At 38.3% G+C, this 23,687-nt stretch overlaps 1 protein-coding gene and 1 pseudogene across 2 annotated transcripts; both read left to right on the top strand.

Annotated features, from left to right (window-relative positions):
- Positions 1 to 2,055: 2,055 nt before the first annotated feature.
- LOC149030050 (low-temperature-induced 65 kDa protein-like) lies at positions 2,056 to 4,053 on the top strand (annotated as a pseudogene). The gene is made up of 6 exons (XR_016172862.1): positions 2,056 to 2,195; positions 2,287 to 2,484; positions 2,591 to 2,737; positions 2,854 to 3,055; positions 3,087 to 3,679; positions 3,802 to 4,053. The product of XR_016172862.1 is annotated as a low-temperature-induced 65 kDa protein-like (transcript).
- A 14,423-nt stretch (positions 4,054 to 18,476) lies between these two features.
- Positions 18,477 to 19,829, top strand: LOC149030049 (putative F-box protein At3g10240). The gene has a single exon (XM_089144372.1). The coding sequence runs from the start codon at positions 18,477 to 18,479 to the stop codon at positions 19,827 to 19,829; it is 1,353 nt and encodes a 450-aa protein (XP_089000498.1).
- Positions 19,830 to 23,687: the final 3,858 nt, after the last annotated feature.

Below are 23,687 nucleotides of genomic sequence, written 5' to 3'. Positions count from 1 at the left end.
TAATGAATTCTACATAATGTCATCAACCATTGCTAGGCACTTCACACACCATCCCATCAATACACCAGCCTAGTAAAATCGTGGTGTAGTTATGAATCTTGCTACCATGTAGATTCTATTAAATCCTAACGACTCAAAACATGATTCGGCTCATTTCAAAGAAAAATCAAAAATTTTCACTTAACGTGGTGGTTATATGTGCAAATGGTGTTTTGAACAATTGAAATTTAATGGATTCTACATGGCACTCGTCCAACTTTGAGCACCAAAGACATAACCACATCAGTGGCACTACAACAACAAAATCTCTTTTTCTTTTCTTTTGTTTGCTTTTTTTTTTCTTTTTTCTTTTTGTATTAAGACTTTTTGAATATTACATAATGTAAAGCAAGGGAATTCAAGATTTGACCCCCTAATTCGTGGGGTGGGTGATTACCAAAAATAATTGATAGTGTCCATTTTTATTAGTAGCTGAGCCATAGAAAAAATATAAAGTCTGATGTTCATAGCAGTGCACTCCAATAGTGCAACAGGTGGAATATGCAAAATGGAAGAAGAAATTAAAAGTTGATTTAAAAAAAAAATAAAAAAACCAGACCCATAAATCCGATTCAAATTTTATTTCAGCTCACGAATTCTCTTCACTCCCTTTCCTACACCTTTCTTTTGAATAAAACTTGGACTAGGTCATCAACAAAGGCCAAGCGTGAGATACGTTCCTTCCTTTACAAAGCTTGATGCCCTTAATTTTTGTGTTTATTCTTGCTTTCTCTATATAGCTAGACGGTAATTCTGCAAAAAATACAAACAAGTAAAATGATAGGAGATCTCCTTGCGTTAAATCTCTAGAAAGTTGGGAAAATTCAGTAAGCTTTCCATTAATGAAAATGAAGAATTGGGGAGCGGTTATGCAAAACATGATTTATCTGATCCACTCAAGAGAAAACCCATACTTTTTTTTTTTTTGTGTGAAAAGGGAATTTATTTAAATCGAAAACCTCTAGGGAAAGGACAACCAGTAGCATCAAAATACATTAACCAGTTTTTCAAGGGTGGGGGATTAACAGAGATGAGATCAAGAGAATGTTGGGAGGCAGCAAGTGAGGCTAGTTTATCTGCCACATGATTTCCTTCCCTGTGTATGTGATTGAAGGAAATAAAATCAAAATGTAGCTTCAGGGAACGGATCTCATCCAATGTATTCTTGATCCTCCAAGGTTCCAGATCGTCATTGTGATTAATAAGCTTGATTACAGCTTCATTATCTCCTTCGAAAATGATTTTCTTGTAGTTGTTCTTGATGGCTAGATGGCTTGAAGAGTAGATAAATTGTACTTTGATCTAGCGAAACATAATAAGGTATGGCCAAGGTTGTCTCGAGCAATACCGCCAACACCAGCAGAAAGTGTACCATTTAATCCCAATCTTGAGGAGCCATCAATGTTGAACTTGACGTATCTTTGAGGGGGGGAGAGACTAGCAGATTGTGAGCTTCTTCTTCAAGAGAAAACCCATACGCTTGCAGCACTTTCTCTATAAAAATCCACTTTATTCTATCATAAGTTTTGTTCATATCTTATTTGATAGCCATAATTCATTTATTTTCCCATTCATCTTTTGATTGATTTGGTGTATTACTTCATGGTCAATCAAGATATTATCTTGAATGTACTACCCTTTATAAAGCCATTCTGATTGACGGAGATGAGATTGGGAAGGATAGTTTGATTCTACTCACTAAGTGTGAACTCAATCCAAAAGGTGAACTTTACCGAAAGAAAATTCCAGAAATGAAAAGCAAATGACAAGTTTGGCTTCATTGCCTGATTGCAAGGGCTTCCTTCGTTGATGACTTCGATGCCACATGGAGAGCTTAGGAACCCTAACGTGTAAACCGACACGCATTATATTATATATTTATATCCACACGTGTCTCTTCCTGATGAACGGAAGCGGAACAATGTGCAGCTGGCAACCGCCCTTTTGCCTCTGGGCTTCCTTCTTAAAAACCATGTAGTTTTATATTCTTCTGCAACTCACCGAACAAGTAAGAGCGTCTGCAAACTATACAAGAGAAAAAACATTTCTTCTGTGTTAATTCCAGGCTATATTCATTCCCAGGATGGATATTCAACATCAGCCAATCCAAAGGCACAGTCACGAAGAAGAACCACGGAACACGGGTCTTCAAACGGGTGAGAATTAGCTAGAAACTCCCATCCTTGGATGTTAGTAATGGTAGATCTATCAGTTTTGTTCAGCATTTCTTTATTGAATTTGTTACAGCTATGCATGACGAAGACGGACATGACAAGTCTGTTTTAAAGAAAGTGAAAGCTAAAGCAAAGAAGATAAAGAACACTCTCGGTAATAAGATCCATGTCCATGGCCATGGCCATGATCACGATCATGAACACAACGAGGATGAAGAGGAGGAGGATGATGATGAAGTAGAACAAGATCCTGAAGTTCATGGAGCACCCAGTATCTACTCTTCTACCCCTAGATTTCTCTAATTCGCAGTGAACTAGCTTCCTTTTCTTTCTTTTTTCCCTTTTAATCTGAAACGATTTTTACTCGGATTTTTCAGTGTACGAGTCATCGGCTGCTCGGCCTGGTTTAAGTACTAATCCACAGGTACAAAACCTGGAGAAAGATCCACAGGCACCAAAGAACCGAGTCGAGCAATCTGATCCTGGAAATTATCAGTCAAAAGTCACTGATCCTACTGGCGCAGGTAATTTGCTTGATGATGGTTCTAGATTTGAAAGTGAATTTCTAAAAGAGAAACCAGTAGAAGCAATTCGAAGGTTGATATTACTGATATATCTCTGCTAATAATTTGAAATTCAGGTGGGAAAGAAGCAGGGGTTACTCCATTGATCAGTTCATTTGGGAAGATGGAAGTATCCGATGACCCAGGTGAACATAAACCCTGGTCATCTACCGGTAGCCATGATCAATTCTCCCCAGATTCGCCTCCCACTGAAACCAAAACTGTCGGAAACGAACCAAACAAACCGTCACAAGGAAGTACAGCCCAGGAACAGAGCGGGTATACATAGCTAATGACGAAAATAGAATAGAAATTCAAAATTTTGAATATCCTCTATATCACACCAGCCCATGTTCTTAAAATTTCATAGTTATCTCTAATTGTGAAACAGGGGAGAAGGTGGAGAAGCGAATAAGTCAGGCACATTGGGTGAATATGGGCGTAAGGTCGCTGCCACAGTTACAGAGAAGTTAGCTCCTGTGTACGGGAAGGTTGCAGAAGCTGGAAGTGCGGTGGTTACCCCTGTGTATGAGAAAGTTGCAGGAGCTGGAAGTGCAGTGGTGTCGAAGTTTCCAGGAACAGGGGCGGGAAAGGAGCAGAGAGAAGGTGAAGAAGGTAAGGTTGGAGGAGCTGGTAAAGGGGTTTCAGTGAAGGAATATGTAGCAGAGAAATTGAGGCCAAGTGATGAAGATAAAGCACTCTCTGAAGTTATATCGGAGGCATTGCATAAGCGGAAGGGAGATGAGTCGCCGGAGGTGGCTAGGAGATTGGGTTCCGATCAAAATGAAAATCACCCGGTTAGCTCGAGCAATGAGGTAGGGAAGGGCATGGTAGAAAGCATTAAAGGAACGGTTGCTTCTTGGTGGGGGAAGAAGGGGGAAAAACAGCAGAGCTCCTCTCATGGTAATGGTTTTCTATTAATTGAGCACAAGATTAAATTCATTCTTATTGTTCAGTTTCTGATGTGAGAGAATCAGGATATGATTTTTACGTGACGTTTTCATTGTTCTGTTGGTGTGTTGCAGCAGAAGACAAGGTTCCTCATCAAGATCACGAAGATGAACGGAGGAGGCTTAACGAGTCGAGCAACTGATCGATGATTGTGACCTGCAGGAGATGGATATGAAGCAGACTGGAATGTCTGCACTCTGCATGTGTTTTCTATTATATTTTACTTTCGCAACCCCACTCGGTACCTCTAGACTCACGTCTCCTTCCCTAGTCTATGTGTTGTGTGCTTTTCTGTAATAATATTAAGGTTGTATAAGCTTTTTGATTTCAAGGTGTGTCATGTGTGTATGAAAAGAGTTCATAAGGTTGAATAATGAAAGAGGATACGAGTCTTAATGTGTGAATCATGACAAAATTTTCTTATGAAAAGAAAATTTACCGTAAATAACAGCCAATGATTCAATCTAAATGATTCAATCTAGGAGATTAATCCATCGGACCTTTGGTTCAGTTCTACACATTATTAAATGTGCAAGACTGTCAGCCAAAAATGTTTTGGCTGGATCGAAATTTCGGTCAAGATTTTGATCTCAGCCATTGATATTCAACGGTCGATATTGAAATTTCGACTGAAATTTCGAATTCGAAGATTCAGCTTGACAGTCTAACAATTTTCTAAATCCTCTCAGGGCCGGATTTAAATGATTTTTTCGGTTCTACCACAAAAATTGGTCGGATTTAAATGATTTGGCTACGGTTCTCCTACAAAAATTGCGCAGGAGGAAGCACAACGGGTGTGAATTTCAACGGTAGGCAGTTTAGTGTTTTGTGTATTAATTGTGCAATATTGAAGTTAAGCTTGAATTTAAAATTCTTATTATTCCAAGTGAGCGGGCCTCATTCTTAATGTGCACTGTTGTGGAGAACATATATCCCGAGGACCCCCCCTCGGGACGAACGTACACCCCCACTCGGGATAGAGAAGTATTCTTAAGGGAAGTCCTCTTAGGAGGATTCTGAGAATTCCTTATGGAGAAAACGCATACCCACTCGGGACTTGATTATTCTGAAGACTCGGGAGGAATAGTGTTCTCCCTTGAGAGGCACAGAAAACCCCCTCGGGCCATGATTATTCTGAAGACTCGGGAGGAATAGTGTTCTCCCTTGAGAGGCACAGAAAACCCCCTCGGGCCATGATTATTCTGAAGACTCGGGAGGAATAGTGTTCTCCCTTGAGAAGCACAGAAAACCCCCTCGGGAGGAAGCATATTCACCCCTTCAGGGAACATGCACGGAATAAGCTCAAGAAGCCCATTTGGACTAAATCCAAGAGAGACGTTGAAGAAGACGGCCAGGTCAAGAGAGTTAGTTACAGATAACTACTCAGTAAGAGCCGTTTCGAGAATTGGGGAGATGAGTCATCAGATAACGGCTCTATATGGTCCGACAAAGAAGGAGCCGTTATTCCAAAAAGACTCCACTCACTCATCAACTATGGATCCAAAACTTAAGGAATCGCCGCCTTCAGGTAACCTCTATATAAACCCACCTCCTACATGGAGAAATGTACAAGAACTTTCATATGAATAATTACTCATTACGTTCTTGAGAACTCTCTCAAGAACTCTTATTGTTGCCTAGGCTGACTTGAGCGTCGGAGGCGGTTCCCCAGCCAAAACTAGGCCGAACCGTTCTTGCTTTCTTTATGTGTGCAGGCATCCCAGTTATTCCAACTTGACTGGAGAGCTCTTAAGGTGGTCATCTCAATATTCGGCCCTCGAAGAAGTTCTAGACGCAACAAATTGGGAGGCCGTTTATATTGAACAGTTAGAAATTCCTAGCATTCGGGAGGCCGAGACAATGGATGTTGAAGAAGAGCCTAGTTGGATGAGCCCGATTATATCATATTTGAAGAATGATATCCTCCCAGAAGACATCAAGGAGGCTAAGGCAGTTAAAAATCAAGCAGCAAAGTTCACCATTATTGAAGAACAACTTTATAAAAGATCAGTCACACAACCTCTTCTAAAGTGTGTTGGCCCTTCTCAAGCCCAATATGCCTTAGCCGAGGTACACGAAGGAATATGTGGAGCACATATGGGAGGTCGGGCTTTGGCACATAAAATAATACGCCAAGGCCTTTATTGGCCGAATATTCAAAAAGATGCCATGGACTATGTTAGAAAATGCAAGCAATGTCAACTTCATGCATCTGTTCCGAAGATTCCGGCTGTCCCTCTTACATCTGTCTCTAGTCCGATTCCCTTCGCCATGTGGGGAATGGATCTGGTGGGAAAGCTCCCTAAGACCGCCAACAATAGAGAATATTTGGTCGTGGCAATCGACTATTTCACTAAGTGGGTGGAAGCTGAACCTCTCTCATCCATTACTGAGAAACAAATGGAGAAGTTCTTTCAAGAAAGGATCATCTACAGATTTGGAATCCCAAAGATCCTTGTGACCGACAATGGAAAGCAATTTGTCGGAGCTGGCTTCAAGAATTTTTGTGAAAGATATCACATCGAACATAGGACTTCATCCGTGGCGTATCCACAGAGCAATGGGCAAGTTGAGATAACTAATCGGACGCTTTTGGAGGAATAAAAAAGCGTCTGGAGACAAGTCGGACCAAATGGGTTGAAGAACTACCAAGCGTCCTTTGGTCATATCGCACCACGGCCAGAACTCCTACGGGAGAAACACCTTTTCGGCTAGCCTACGGCACAAAAGCACTTGTCCCGGTAGAGGTATTGGCAGAATCAAAGAGATATACAGACTTCAATGAAGAAGCAAACGAAGAAGGCTTGAAGAGCAATCTTGATCTAATAGACGAAGTGCGGAGCATGTCAGAATACCGAAATCACAGAGATCAGAACCGAGTAGCTGGATACTTCAATGCTCGAGTAAAAAATAGAAGACATCGTGTGGGTGACTTAGTGCTCCGCAAAGTTGCGGCATCAGACCCAAGAAACCAAGGCAAGCTCTCACCCACATGGGAAGGGCCATATCTCGTCGAACAGGAGACGAAACCAGGGACATACAAGCTAAAAAGCTTAGCCACGGGCGAGACAATTGATCGAACTTGGAATTCCATGAATATTCGAAAATTCTATCAGTAGAGTTAGTCCAGATATGTAGCATTTGCAACCAAGTCAAAAGACCATTTGATTCTCAATAAAGTCTATTGTCTCCATTTTTGACATCCTTTTTTCTTGAAAAGAAAGTTATAGCGAAGAAGACACAAGCATTTCTTCACGAGAACCCAGGAGCGCTCTTCAAATCAACGAAGAACCCAAGAGAGTTCAAAGGCGTTACACTCGGGACCTCACTCGGATAGCCATTCGGGAGAATTCCCTCACCTCTTATGAAAACCAAGAAAGGCTTTCATAAGATGGAATTATTCAAAGGCGTTACACTTGGGGCCTCACTCGGGTAGCCATTCGGGAGTATTTCCCCACCTCTTATGAAAGTCCAATGCATACTCTCATAAGATGGAATTATTCAAAGGCGTTACACTCGAGACCTCACTTGGGTAGCCATTCGGGAGTATTTCCCCACCTCTTATGAAAGTCCAATGCAGACTCTCATGAGATGGAATTTATTCAAAGGCGTTACACTCGGGACCTCACTCGGGTAGCCATTCGGGAGTATTTCCCCACCTCTTATGAAAGTCCAATGCAGACTCTCATGAGATGGAATTTATTCAAAGGCGTTACACTCGGGACCTCACTCGGGTAGCCATTCGGGAGTATTTCCCCTCCTCTTATGAAAGTCCAATGCAGACTCTCATGAGATGGAATTTATTCAAAGGCGTTACACTCGGGACCTCACTCGGGTAGCCATTCGGGAGTATTTCCCCACCTCTTATGAAAGTCCAATGCAGACTCTCATGAGATGGAATTTATTCAAAGGCGTTACACTCGGGACCTCACTCGGGTAGCCATTCAGGAGTATTTCCCCACCTCTTATGAAAGTCCAATGCAGACTCTCATAAGATGGAATTATTCAAAGGCGTTACACTCGGGACCTCACTCGGGTAGCCATTCGGGAGAATTCCCTCACCTCTTATGAAAGTTCAATGCAGACTCTCATAAGATGGAATTATTCTAAGGCGTTACACTCGGGACCTCACTCGGGTAGCCATTCGGGAGTATTTCCCCACCTCTTATGAAAGTCCAATGCATACTCTCATGAGATGGAATTTATTCAAAGGCGTTACACTCGGGACCTCACTCGGGTAGCCATTCGGGAGTATTTCCCCACCTCTTATGAAAGTCCAATGCAGACTCTCATGAGATGGAATTTATTCAAAGGCGTTACACTCGGGACCTCACTTGGGTAGCCATTCGGGAGTATTTCCCCACCTCTTATGAGAGTCTTATGAAAGTCCAATGCAGACTCTCATAAGATGGAATTATTCAAAGGCGTTACACTCGGGACCTCACTCGGGTAGTCACCCTTAATAAAGGCAATGGCATCTCTCGGAGAACCAGGCTGGGGGCTTCTCGACTCGACGAGACTTTAGAGAAATGATGGCTATCATTCAAGACGACGCATTGGAATTTCTTCAAAAGAAAAAACCTTCAAAGAGGTATGAGAAAAGCATTCCATACACTCGAGAAACCGATCGCACGGAATGGGGGGCTCTGTTGTGGAGAACATATATCCCGAGGACCCCCCCCTCGGGACGAACGTACACCCCCACTCGGGATAGAGAAGTCTTCTTAAGGGAAGTCCTCTTAGGAGGATTCTGAGAATCCCTTATGGAGAAAACGCATACCCACTCGGGACTTGATTATTCTGAAGACTCGGGAGGAATAGTGTTCTCCCTTGAGAGGCACAGAAAACCCCCTCGGGCCATGATTATTCTGAAGACTCGGAGGAATAGTGTTCTCCCTTGAGAGGCACAGAAAACCCCCTCGGGCCATGATTATTCTGAAGACTCGGGAGGAATAGTGTTCTCCCTTGAGAAGCACAGAAAATCCCCTCGGGAGGAAGCATATTCACCCCTTCAGGGAACATGCACGGAATAAGCTCAAGAAGCCCATTTGGACTAAGTCCAAGAGAGACGTTGAAGAAGACGGCCAAGTCAAGAGAGTTAGTTACAGATAGCTACTTAGTGAGAGCCGTTCCGAGAATTGGGGAGATGAGTCATCAGATAACGGCTTTATCTGGTCCGACAAAGAAGGAGCCGTTATTCCAAAAAGACTCCATTCACTCATCAACTATGGATCCAAAACTTAAGGAATCGCCGCCTTCAGGTAACTTCTATATAAACCCACCTCCTACATGGAGAAAGGTACGATAACTTTCATCTGAATAATTACTCATTACGTTCTTGAGAACTCTCTCAAGAACTCTTATTGTTGCCTAGGCTGACTTGAGCGTCGGAGGCGGTTCCCCGGCCAAAACTAGGCCGGACCGTTCTTGCTTTCTTTATGTGTGCAGGCATCCCAGTTATTCCAACTTGATTGGAGAGCTCTTAAGGTGGTCATCTCAATATTCGGCCCTCGAAGAAGTTCTAGACGCAACATGCACCATGAGTCTTTTATCGCATTTGGCTTCAGTGCAATTAATGCACAACACTGAGCTAAGATCACTATCATGGTCAATGGTCAATTACTGTCTTGTTTTTTTTCTTCTTTTCAGTGTTGTAGTTTTAAAAAGTATTAAAAAAATAAAATTAAAACAGGTAGTCAAGATTCAATCTTGACTACCAACTCGCATTACATGTGTTGTTTCAATCTCGCCTACCAACTCGCATTACATGTGTTGTTTATCTATTTTTAACCCTAATGAATCAAAGTAAGTACCATGGGTCCTTTATTTATTACCATGTTTTTTATTTATTTATCTATTTTTAATGAGCCATGTGTTGGTTATCTATTTTTAACCCTAATGAAATCAAAGTAAGAACCATGGGTCCTTTATTTATTTATCTATTTTTAACCCTAATGAGCCAAAGTAACTGTTGTTAAGTTGTTTTTTTTTTTTCCCACAGGCTGGCTTAAAAATATATAATTCAAGGATTGGAAACAGGTAGGGATGGATTTGCGTTCATTGAGAGGTAGTTGCTAATTATTGGATGGTTGTTCACTTGGACACTGTAGAGTAGCTTCGTCTATCATGTAATGTAAGAACTAAGTTAAAAAATTAATTAATAATAAATAAAAATATCACTCTTCTTTTCATTTAGGAATCTAGTAGGGTAAGTAGCCATACCATTTAGTGGGGTATTTTGAAAAATAATAAAGCTAAGTGTCTTCTAGAATAAGTTCTGGGTAATAGACATAAAATTAAGAGAGTATTGGTGAACAAAATATGCATGAAAGAATTTAGAAGTTTACCCCCAAAAAAAACAAGGCTTCACCAAGCCCATGAAGGATGTTGGGTGGGCTATAGGAAAATTCAATTGGGAAAATATATGTTCTTGATGGATTTTGGCCCAAAATGACCCCACAAGGTCTAAAAGAAACCTTAGATAATAGGGCTAAGTACTATTTGTTTTTTTTGGCCAAAGAGAAAAAAAAAAAAATTCAAATAAACAAGCTGGGGGAAATCCTCTCAGCAGGAACATAGTTCAAATGTGCAAGTCCTCTTGGTGGTTGCATCCACCAAACTTTAGACATACCCAAACAACAGGCCCCTCTAGCTAATAAATTGGTAGAAACATTGTTACTCTAGCAATATGTAATACAACAATATTGTCAAAACCCAACAAGAAGTTCTTAATAAGCAAGTACGGTATGTAAGGGAAAGTTGAATACCTAAATCCTAGTCCACCTCAAGGAACAATATATATAAGCTCTTCAATTGGGTTTCCCCAGTTGGATTTTGTGGGAGGGCTTTTGAGCCATTGTTTAAGAGCATAAAGGTATTTGATGATATACAAAAGGGATCAGTTTATGAGGAATCAATTTTCATAAAAAGTTATAGGATTATATTTGCTTTGATGATAAACTGAGTTGATAAATTGAGTTAATTATATTTTGTGTTATATTTAATTAGCATCATCTCATGTTATGTTGGTCCAGTTTATTCTTTTGGTCAAGATGAGCAATAACTTTCTTGCGGATTTCTTGGCATCGAGTGTACACAAGCTAAAGATGTCCAACATTTGGTGATTAAACCCAGCTATTTTGATATAATTTTGTCTAGGAGATTTTCTTTTGAACTCTTCCAATAAAATTTATTTTTAACCTACGATCAAAAGGATAAATTGAGTCGACTAACGAATAGGATAAAATGCCTCTCTTTTTATAGTATATAAAACATTATAATATACTTATTAAAAAAATCATTATAATATAAATGCTTTTTGGTACACAAACATTATAATATAATGTATTTATATAAAATGCGTAATTTAACATTGTAATGTTTTCCTGTTTCATTGTTCTTTAATTTTTCTTTTTCTCAATGATGGTATCTCACACTGACTTTCTTTTTTTGGTATCTAAGGTTCATCCGAGCCAGCTTGCACCACACTGAAATTATACACAAAATGTGGATGTACTTTTAGAACTGTGTTGTGGCTCAAATTAATTATATTTCCATGCAAATTTTGCTTCTATGGTTTTCCTTCAGTACTTCTCTCCTTTACAATTTTAATCATTTATAGCTTGCAAACACTTTGACAGCCGGTGTATACCGAATGTGACTAGCCACATACATTTGATCAATAAAAATATTCTGTCCTCGGATGTTTTATACAATAATTTAATATAAATTTTAGAGTTTTTGACATAGCACCTAGTATTATTGGAATGAAACTAGTGACCATTTACTATTATACTGTAAATTACATGGCACTCACTTGAAAATTTGCAAGTTATCCACAGTTAAATTTCGTTGTTAAATGACACGTAAATTATCTAAATGCCTTTATCCTTATTTAAACTTTAGATTTCAAATTGCCCAACTGCTCCCTCGACAGTAAAATTACCCAAATACCCTTAGGTGGGTGCAGGTATTCTCTCTTCACTCATCTTCTTCTTATGCCTTGCCGGAAACCGTATACCATTGCCGAAAACCTCCACACCCCTCCCCCGGCCCAGAGACAACAGCCCCCACTGTCGGAATTCACCCATGGGATATCAATGGACCCTACCAACACCTTATCGCCAACCAAAACCCTCCTCTTGATCTTCTTCAAAAGAGCTCTAACCACGCATGACAACTCAACACCAACTACTAATTCTTCGGGTCTATTAGGGTTTTCAGGAGTCGTCAACGAACCAACCGACTTAACGATGACTCTCATGAGATTGGCCTGTGCTGCAGCGACCATTCCGATAGCTTGGTTCAACATAAGAACCGGTAGGTTTTCTAGAAGAGAAAAGGGGAGCAAAAGATGGGGATTTCCTAACGTTTTCCTTTGCTTTAAGGAGGTACTTGTGCATGGTTGTTTCTTGTAGCTATTAGGGTTTTGTCGAGCTGCAATTGGCATGAAACCAAAAGGGGCGGTACAAGAAGAGACATGGTGGAAGAAGATTTTGTTGCAATTAGGAAGAGCTACGCGATTGCGAAAGATGGAAAGAGCAGTGATGGACATGCGTGGATGTGTAGTGATGAGCACATTTATGTGTGAAATCTTAGGGCATAAAACATGCATTTTACACACTTAGAGTGTAGCTACCTTGGGTTTTATGTTGTTTTTACGAATTTTGGAACTTTTAAAGATTTAAGCAAATATTTGGAGTTTTGGGTATGAAACATGCAATTTTACATGTCAAGAGGTCCATTCAAATTCTCAAGTGCGAAAATGAGTCTGATTTGGAGCATGATGAGCTAGAGATGTGATTATGCCGCCAACTCCAAAATATTTTAGAAATAAAGAAGCAAATTTTGATCTACGGCTGAGATTAGAAATTATCAATCAAATCTACAGAGGTATTATTGGAAAATTCTGCAAAGAGAGTCCTAATGGAACCAAGCTTGATGTTGTATTCCATTTCAGAAAGGAAAGTCTTGTTCATTAAGTTATAGTGCACTCTAAAAGCTTCCTCAAATAAAAAACATGGAGAGAAGGAGTCCTTGCATGCTTCAATATTTTATTCCCTATTTGGGACTTGATCAAAGAAGGAAAAAGATGGGGGGGGAAAATCATATTCGAGAGAAGGAAGAGAGAAAAATCCCGTTTTTGAGTGTCTCTGTCTAGTTTAGATCAAGCCTTTCATTGAATGGTCATCCGGTGTCCGATCAAGCGGATTTTTGGAGGAGAGCTTCACGACTTCTTGATCCTCAAATCCAATGGTGGAATTGTGCATTTGATTTCTCTGAGTCAGTCCAAATAGTACGCCAAAACCCCCCTCCTTGATTGAGTCAGATAGGAACTCTGAATTTGATTCAAACTATGTCAAGAATCATATCACATATAATCTAGGAAAATACTCTATAAAAGGAGAGCATACTCCAGCAAAAGAGAAACGTTTTTTGAAGCTTTGGAGGAGCACACTTTCTTTTCTCTTTAGTTTATTTAGGTTGTCTACACTTTTTCTTTCTCTTTAGTTTATTTAGGCTTTATCTAGTTCTCTTTGATTGTTTTGTGGGATTCTGGTTTCTAGATTGAATGTTTATGTTCAATTTTTCTATGTAATGCAACTTCAATTTCAATTTCAATTTCAAGTTCAAGTTCAAGTTCAAGTTCAAGTTTCAAGTTTGAGAATTCATTTTTCTTTGGGTCTAGTAATTACAAATCTAGGTCATTCTAGATTTGATTGTTACGGTTGGTTGAGATTCGAATCGTTCATTCAAGTTTTTTATTATTTGAGATTCAAAGATGCAAGTAAGAAACCTTTGCCAATAATCTTCTCTCCCCCCCTCCATTCCCACTTCTATCTACCCCTCCATATTCTTAACTAAGGATTTATCTTTCAACATTTATTTATTGTTCTCCTTTCCCCCTGAGTCCTTGATCAAAGATGCCTACAGTCATGCCTCTCTTTGGTTAAGATTTTCACTTTCCTTTTATTTATTTGTTATTTATTTTCAGCATTTTTTTTCTCTTTAATATTCGTTATTGTTCTCCTTTCCCCTTGGGTCCTTAATCAAAGATGCTTATAGTCGTGTCTCTCTTTGATTAAGGTCTCTCTTTTCCTTTTATTATTTTTTTATTTATTTTCTGTATTTTATTATTATTATTCTTGCCTTTTATTTATTTATTTATTAGAAGATGAACGGTTAGGTTATTTTGTGTTATTTTTAGTCTCAATTCGATCGCATTAGATGTGTGTGTTAGGACTACTCATTTAGTTTAATTAATTGATCAAAATTTTGAATCATTGCACTCTCGCGTTACTATTAAGAGGTTAAATTCTAAAGTAGAGTATCTCCTTAAGATCGATCAGTTAATTACACGATACCGTGTGCTTGCGGTTATTTTTATTTTGCAAACATGTAGAATTAGAAGTGAGAATTAGCAGCAGTTGCAAAAAAACACTCCTCTTAGATTCGGAATTTGTCCTGAATGAACAAGATTTACAGAATTTTAGGGGTTTATGTTTGAATTGTAGAAAGAAAGACTGGATTTGTCCATCGAATCGATATAACAAAAGCCATAACAATTAGCTTTGAGTTTTTGATCATGCCAATTATAAGGCTGGACTATAGTAGAGATTTCGAGCTTAAATTTCTTGCACCTTCATTTGACTTCTATATTCCACTTTCTCACTTTGGAGTCCGACTACACAATTTTACACCTAGAAAACATACATTTTCACTGGATATCCGGTGAGTGAATTCTAGCAGGGGCAAAGCCAATGGTGGGGGCGGTTGTCTCCGACATGGGGAGGTGGTTTTGTGGTTTCAGGCGGTGATGGGTTATTTTTGATAAGGGATAGGAAGAAGATGGGTGAATGGAGAATACCTTCACCCACCAAAGGGTATTTGGGTAATTTTACAGTTTAGAGGACATTTGGGTAATTTGAATTTCAAATTTAAATTACTTAAATAAGAATAAGGGTATTTAGCTAATTTTACCCGCCATTTAATAGCAAAACTTAACTGTGAATAACTTGTAATTTTTCAAGTGAATGTCATATAATTTATAGTATATTAATGGATAGTCGCTAGTTTCACGGATTTTTATTTGCTGGAGCGGCTATTGACTGCAGCCAACAATAAAGATATTGCTACGTGTATAATAATTGATCCAATGGTTGTAAGTTAAAATGCAAGGACTTAAGTGTAAGTTTGATTTTTTTTATTTTTTATTTTACCCTTTTATAATTATGTATTTTAAATTTACAATAATATGTCCTTGGATCGGATTCATACCGTTGGATGTTTCACCGAAGAGGAGGCAGAGGAAGTGTGATCTGATTTCAATGTGATAACTTTACCTGTCTTTTGGGTTTCTTGTTTTTGTTTTGCTGTTATTTCCGGTGGAAGATGAAAACGAAGAATGTTCAAAAGTAGAGCACAAAGTTCATAAAAACCTGCAAAATGTCATTTCTCATTTGGCAAACCCTAACACTAAACACTAAGCAAACACTAACCTTAAATAGGAAAATAAGAAAATGAAAGAAGAAGAAGCTGTTCGTTTATAGGAAAAAAAATAATAAAAACTACATTAGAAGACAAAAGGATTTGATCGAATCCTTGTGGTTGCAAAAAATTCCTGCTGGGAAGACTCACCCACCACAGCTAGGTGTGCGACCCGAGTCGAACACCGGATTAGTCAAGACAAAGCCTTGGAAACCGGGGTTGGCAAACCAAAAAAAAAAAAGACGTAGGTCCCATGTGTAGTGAGGTGAGGGAGAAGGAAATGAAAGAAAAGAATTTTGTAGAAAAGTGATAGTGGTGGGTCCCACTTTTTACTTTTCCCAACTTTCCCACAAAGTCCCACCAAATATGTGGGGGTTTTAAAATGGCTTGGGGTGGGAAAGTTGGACTGCCACATCAGCAGAAGGAATCTTGTCTCTCACTTACCCACCCCAAGCAACCAAACAATCTATCATTTTGGAATTTAAGGGAAAAGTAAGAAATCTGCACTCTTTTCAAGAATTTTCCCACCCCACCTTTTTTTTTCCAGCAAACAAACGCAGCGGATTTTACAAAAACATGCAAAATATAAGCTTGAAACACAAAGTTCAGAAGAAACCCATTACAGAAAAAACATTAAATATTTTAAATATATAATTGCAGAAAGACCGTACCACCTTCACTCCCATCCATGGAAACCTTCGAAAACTTTGGATGAAGGACCAAAAACCTAGTAGTGGCCGAAGCGGATTTTCGGGCAAAAGACACCATTTCTCAGCGATTGTGAATATAACCCTACTATATTGTTGATGAATTCATTGGTTAGAAATCAATAAGTTTACAAGTTATAACCGTCCAATTTTTCAGCAGCTTCCCCAATCTGGAGGAGCGACAAACAATGGCAGGAGGAGGAGGTGAAGCGGAGGAGCACTTAGGATTTAGAAAATTTGAGGATTGAGCCAGGTAGAATTAGGGACTCAATTTTGTAAACTTTGAAAAATTTTAAACCTTTAAATATAAAAATAAAGTTTCATATTTATATATATACCCCACAATTCCTTTGACAACCGTCTGATTTGTTTTTGAATAAGTAGCCAAACCCTAACCGTTGATTACAAGAAGCTAAAAATCTCTAGTTTCACCCCAATAATAATTGGTGGTGCTAATGTGCTATATAAAAAACTTCAAATTTTATTTACTAAAATTTAAAAGGTGAAACCGATATAGACATGCTCATCCCATTCCCACTCTCACACACGGGCACAAGCACGCAGACAGGTTTTCCCCCTCAAGCATTAGTGCAAAACAACCAACAACCAACAACCTCTGGTTTTTCGGGTGGAAAGCAATAAGTGAAGGTTACCACCAAAAAAAAAAGAATGAAAGCAATAAGTGAAAATTTACGTGAACCATTGTTGCACTTTTTGATTGGTGTGTCACTTTATAAATACATTCTCAAGCTTCCATGAAACATCATCATCCGAGATCATTTCACATATGAAATCTCATTCCTATACTTCAATTTGGGATCAAATTTAATTACTATAGTACAAAATTAAGAACAAAAATACAACATGATTTTAACAGTATGTATGGTTTGATTAGAAGAAACTTACCGAAAAAACCTATCCACGGAAACATTTTAACCAATTTTTTCCCCTCACAATCCACTTAACACAAGTGGGCCGTGAGGGGGAAAATAAACCTTGGGCGAAGCGGTTGCCATAGTCTCTCCGACTGCTTCTATTAATTTATCATCGCCAACAACCTATGTATGAGTTGCAGTTCTGGTCAGGGGCTGAACCAGGATTTGATAGTGTGGGGGGGGGCGAATAATAAAAGTTCAGATTGGGGCCCACATATATTTGACAAAAATAGGTAAATTATTAATAATTGTATTTTTTTTCAACAAGATATAGGTAAGTTAAATCATCAGTTAAAAAAAAATACACGTGACTTTAACCCTAAAAAATTTGCAAATAAAAAAAGAATTTTAGGTAAGAGATGCAAACCAATGGTAGTTAGTTACCTTACAATATATAGACATTTTATTTACAATATAAAATCAAATAATAAAAATTGCAAAAGAAATACAAAAACAAAGAATATAAAATTAAATAAAGAATAACATAAAAAATAAGTAAAAGAGAAAAATAAATAAATTGAAAAAAAAAAAGAGAAAGAGAACCCAATTGTGCATAAAATTTTTTCCCAAAATTTTCTTAATCCGCACTTATAGAATAAATAAAAAGAAAGAAACCAAAGAGAATAAATAGGGACTGAGGAGTTAATTTCCATTAGAAATGATATTTTGAATATTTAATAATATATTTTTTTCAAAAATTTCCCTTAACTCACGTTTATAGAAGGAGAATACATAGGAAGAAAATATAAAGAAAAGAGGAGATATGAGAGAATAAATAGGGATTGAGGAGTTAATTTCCATTAGAAATGGTATTTTGAATATTTAATAATATTTTTTTTTCAAAAATTTCCTTTAACTCACGTTTATATATATTCCAAGGAGAATATATAGGAAGAAAAGATGTGAGAAAGAAGAGAGAGGAGAATTAATAGGAATAGAATAAATAAAAAGAAAGAAAGAGAGGGGGGGGGGGGGGTTTTGTAGAAGGAGAATATATAGGAAGAAAGATGTGAGAAAGAAGAGAGAGGAGAATTAATAGGAATAGAATAAATAAAAAGAAAGAAAAGGAGGAGAAGAAGAGAATTTGATTTCTAGCTTTGATGAACAAGCTGCTGCAAAGAGTAGAGCCCGCCTCTTCCCTCTCCATGGTGAGGATAAAAAAGGAAGAGGAAACAGTTCAGTTCGCAAAAGAGAAATTAAGACGTGAATGTGTAGATAACTAACTCTCTTAGCTTCCATATATATCCATATAGGAAACCGATCCCAGCTCGTTAATTAAGACTAAATAGGAAATTAAGTTTTTGTTTGTCAGTTGTTTAATTTATTCAGGAAGTGTAATCCATATCAAACTCTAACCCCAACTCATAAACCGCTCCATGCATGATTGCATCCAACTCAAATTCAAATTGGATACAATTATCTTATCTTTTTTGAAATCCTTATACAATAATCTTTATAAATACAATTAAATCCCAACCAACCAAGAGTACTGTGAGGTGTGAGGTGTGAGAAAATCTTCTCAAAATCGATCTATCTATCTAGTTCCTTACGGTCGGTCGGTCGGTCGTCGTCCATTAAGAAAAACTCGATCAAACTCGATCGATCGAGGAGGAGCGATAAATGGAAGAATCAGAAATCTCGTCGTCGTCGTCGTCAGAACTGCCAACAGAAGTAACGGAAGAGATCCTTTCGAGACTACCGGTAAAGTCCTTGATGCGATTCAGGTGTGTATCCAAACCATGGAAAATTTTATTTAGCGATGCTAGTTTCATTGTTAAGCACCTGAAGCGATCAACTGAGAAAAACCCACACCCAACTCACATTCTTGAGAACAAACTCGGTTCCCTTTACTCCTCAAAGATTGAATCTTGTTTCAGCACTACTACTAATACTAATACTAATAGTACAACTAGTACTGATCAGAAGATGAAAGGAGAATTAGGAGAAGAAGAACATCATCATCATGATCATCATCAGTTACTCGTCAAGGAATTGGGATTGGGATTCGAATTGATCACGTTGAAAGCTTCATGCGATGGCTTGGTTTGCTTAAGCTTTAGAACGTCAAGCATCAGTTATGGCTGGGGCGAATGGGGCGAAGGGTTACTCAATCCAGCAACCAGAGAATTCCTTTTACTTCCACAACATAAGGGACTCAATAACGTATTCCTCTTCGCATTGTACGGGTTGGGCCTTGATCCGATAACCAAGGAATATAAAGTGGTGAGGATTACTTACGATGACCATATCGGTATCGGAACAGCAGCAGCAGTACCATCTGTGGCGGTATATACAGTTAGTGATGACTCTCATGAGTGGAGACACATTTGTCATCCTTTTCCTTATGAGATTAGGGTTCACGGTCATCAACCATCCATTTGTGTGGGTGGATTTGTTCATTGGCTAGCCTTTCGAAGAACAGGTGAGGATGTTATTGACAGGGGCACTTATGTAATAGTGTCTTTCGATTTACACGAAGAAGTGTTCCAAGAGATGCCGTGGTTGCCTTTCTATCAGCCAAAAATGTGGCTTTGCCTTGGGTATCTTGGAGAGTGCCTCACTGTAAGTTTCAAATTATTAAGAAGGGATTCGATCGAGTTATGGGTAATGAAAGAGTATGGAGTGAGGGAATCTTGGACCAAAGTTTTTAAGATGGAATCCTCGACCAAAGTTTTTGAGATGAAATCTCGTGTAAGATACCCGATCTTAGTATATTCTAGAGGGTTTTCCAAGGATGGTCAGGAAATTTTGTTGATGGCTGCTGCACCACAACTGTTTACAGAGCCTATTTTGTACAATCCAGAGACCCAAAAGATGACAAAAATGAAGAATAGTCAACCTTATCATTCATGGGATGGATACCGTTTCTATTCCTTTGCTACTTTTGCGGAGACATTAGTTTCTTTAAGAACGAAAGGGAAAAAGAAGCCAGGGGAAAGCGACCCGGTACGCAAAATTCATCCATGTAAGTGAATCTACAGCTTAAATGCAAAGAGGGATATGGTTTATCGGCAACAGTTTTGGAACTTAAAGCTGTTAGGGACGGCTTGATTTTAGGATACTTTTTTGGGTATTTTAAATCTGAGGAACAACTCAGATTGTTTGCCAGCTGTTTTAGCTTTAAGAGGTTTTTAGTCTTCCTTTGATTGGAATTGTAATAGCTTAGTCTCAGAGGTTATTAGGCTTTGCTCAGTTTTCAATTATGTTTTGTTTTGCTATGTTCCTAAGAACTCCAATCTCTTGGCTGATTTCTGGCCAAAGGAGCTCGGTGTTTGGCTCTTTCTAAATCTTGGTGGCATACTTCAACAATGTTCATGATTAATTCCTCTTTGTTATCGTCCATGTTCCCTGACTTGAACAATTTTATATAATGAAGTTTACTCCTTTTTTTTACCAAAAAAAAAAAGTGAATTTACAGTTAGTTTTACAAACATATGAATCGAACCTAATTGAACCGGTTTTTCTTTTCATTCCAATCCCTTTCGTCTTCGGTAACCACCACCATCGCTGGCATTGATTTCCTTGGCATCCTCCGGGCTCTGGCATTGCCGATGATGCTACCGTTACTGGGTAAAATTATTATTCTCGACAATTTGCTTATATTTTTAATATGTATGGGACAATGTCTAAATATAATTTAAAGGGAAGTCTCATATGGGTCCCACACAATATGTGTGGTGTAAAAACATCAGTGATCCCCTATGACAAGATTATTCGGACTCTCATTATTTGACCCCTCATGTTGAATCCTGGCTCTACCCCCTAATGTTGTCTACCCTAGAAGATGAGCTTCCACTCCAAATCTTCAAACACGATTTGGAATGCCATTGGCTTTGATATCTCTTCTAGGACTTTCTTTTTTTAGCACCTTAATTAAGGGCTGCTCCCTCCTCCTTATTTCCCCTTGTACATTCTTTCTTCATTCATCAAAAAAAAAAATTAAAAAAAATTTGAATATAACCACTGTTTGAGTCCTTTCATTCCTTAATATGTTTTAGTTTTATTCAAATTAAATGTCATTCGGATTTACCCTCTCAAACAGTTTTTTACCTTGCAAGCGTGGTGGCGGGAATTGAATGTTTTCTTCCACCAAAAGCTGAGAAGGATTGAACCCCTTCCATCCTTCATAGACGTATTCAAACAGAATATGTTCACTTATTATGTTTAACACTTCCTATGTGGGGATTTCATCAAATTCAATGAAGACCTTTTCTTTGTAGCTTACGATTTGTAGGAGGGAGCACATATAATTAGGAATGAGTTACCAAAAATCACTTATTATGGAATGAGGTACCAAAATCAAATCAAACAATTTCTGAACTGAAAATCACCAATGTTTAAGTCGAAATGTAAAAGATAGCAAATTAGAAGAAAAACATGATTGGTTCTGTTTAGGTCTGACTAGGCAGTATCACCATAGTTTTCCAACATCCATAAACCAAACTTCAGACCTGCACCAAATCCAAGCAGCAACCAAATTGGTAGCGTTGCTTTGAAAATGTCTGATTCACACTTTTCTTTGAGCATTGCCCTCTTTTCTTCTGCATCCCAGTGGATTAGATCCATCTCCCTTCCTAGTCGTTCCTGTATGCCCCCAAAGTCTTTGTCAAGCCAATATGAACTCAATCAAAGTGATTCATAACACATTTAATACTACAACTTGTGTATTTATTATTCGAAATCTTGAGAAAAGTTCTTGGTACGCTTCAAAGAGAAAAGGCAGTTTCTGAAATTTGAGGACCATTAAAGAAAGCATTAATTGTAGGGAAACCTGAATCATCAGCTTGTGCATGGTTAAATACTCAGGAATATTTAACTCCCAAAATGCAGTATGAATCAAGGATGACTCACTGACTGAATCTTCACAATAAATATTTTTCAATTCAGTTTTCAACTAGCTCCCAAAGGATCAAAAGAGAAAAAAAATTCAAAACTATGCCCAGGAGTAGCTCAATGGATTGGGATAGACTCATGCTTACTTGTCGAACAAATTCAAATTCTAACCGAGATCAAAATGGTGTACCTAGTGCACAGGGTTCCCACCACTGTGGAGAGAGGGAAGGGTCATAAGGTACTCAGCCTTACAGATGCTTTCACTGAAGGACTGTTTCAGACTTAAACCCAGAGTCTAGGTGGAGACCATTGATAGCAGAAAGGTTTCATAACCATCTTTGCACAAGCTATGGCAGGCATAAGGGGTCTTCTCATTCATTGCATAAAACTCAAGAAATGGAAACTTGTTTACCTCAATGTTTTTCAGCTCAGCTTAAAAAGCTGCTTTCTCTCTATTCTCCCATGATTCAATGGCTTGCAGGATTTTATCATCCCTGTTACTAAAAGAAGATTAATAAGCAAGCGCAGCAGAGTTCAAAATGCTAAAAAAGCAGAAAGACTCAATTTTAGAAAAGTACAAATTTTCAATCCTGATTTCTATAATCAGCTCAGTTAAATCAGTTAATAGTTAAAACTTACAGCATATTAAATAAAATTATCATAGTTGATCAATGATTGTGCTACCTTAGATGGTCAAACCATCAGAGTTGGGAATTTTAAAGTAATCAGTAAAGAAGATTAAGGGCAGCATGGCCAGTCTTCAAACAGAAAATATGAAGACTATAGGTAAAATTTGAGTCTAAAAACATTGAAGTTTTTCATAATAAATGGGCCAGGGCATTGCAATGTAGTTTTTGAAAATGTCTATACATAAAGCATGAGGATTTAATATAGTTTTGCTATTGTCTCGGCTCAATTGCAAGAACTTTTTACTTAATAAAATTCCCATGACAGAATCAGCAATGGTAACACTAGGCAAAACTCAGTATTAGAAGTGATTGCAACCATCAACATAGAATGTGTGCTAACTCAGAGGAAGAACATCCAGAGGCGAAGGCCCAAATAGGCTTACGTTGTATGCGTGTTGTTTTGTCCTTTTCCTTGCTTCAAGCTCAATCAAATATTTTTTCCCCCTCAGCCACAGCCCATCCAAAAGCAGAATCTAATGAACACATAAAAGGAACTAACAAGTTGGTTTGTGATCGTGATTGTGTATCCACTCATAGCAGGTAGTAGTTCTAATTCAATAAGTACCTCTGTTATCGCAGGTATGGGCTGCCAGAACTTCATCTCCAGTCAGGACTTCTGTTGTCGGAGAAATATCAAATGATTAGACAATAATGATATCATCCTAAAGAATTTCCTGATTCACTACAGACCATGAAGATTGGAGCAAAATAGTAGAAATTAAATAATCTTGAGCCTTTAGATTGACACAGATATGTTGACAAAGATAGGAATATAGCATGACATATATATATATATATATATACACACACACTTGATAAGTGATAGTGATTCATTGATAGGGGGAACTCTGTTTGCATTTGTTGCACAAACATATTGACCACCGCTTGGAGGCAGTAGGCTTCCTGGGGGGGGGGGATTGTGGATGGTTCAATTGTTACGTAGAAGTGCCTGGAAAGTTCTAATTATTTTATCTTTTCTATTTAGCACTTACAGCCTAACGTTTGTTGCATTATGAACAATTGCACGAAATGAGTGAGGATTCGCAGATCACCTAAAATGATTCTAATTGAACTGTTGAATCAATGTAAGCCAATCAAATTTATTTGGAAACCTGTAAACTCAGTTTCCAGATAAGGTAAAAGGGGGGGGGACAAAGTTGATATATGTGAATGAAAAAACAGAGAAAGTCAAGAGATATATGTGAATGAAAAAACAAAGAAAGTCAAGAGATTGCAATTGCCAGAATATTGGATGTGGTGGTCATAGCAAGGACATGAGCAGTAGAAAGAAACTCAATGGTCATGGCTG

This window comes from Hakea prostrata, chromosome 1, assembly GCF_041222555.1.
Source record: "Hakea prostrata isolate BN-2017 chromosome 1, UWA_Hpros_2, whole genome shotgun sequence".
NCBI classification, from domain to species: Eukaryota; Viridiplantae; Streptophyta; class Magnoliopsida; order Proteales; family Proteaceae; genus Hakea; species Hakea prostrata.
The sequence above is the reverse complement of the archived record's forward strand: the minus strand, read 5'-3'. Positions and strand labels throughout refer to the sequence as shown.

Excerpts from the sequence above, each read along its gene's own strand:
- LOC149030049 (XM_089144372.1), top strand. The coding sequence starts at position 18,477 with ATGGAAGAATCAGAAATCTCGTCGTCGTCGTCGTCAGAACTGCCAACA.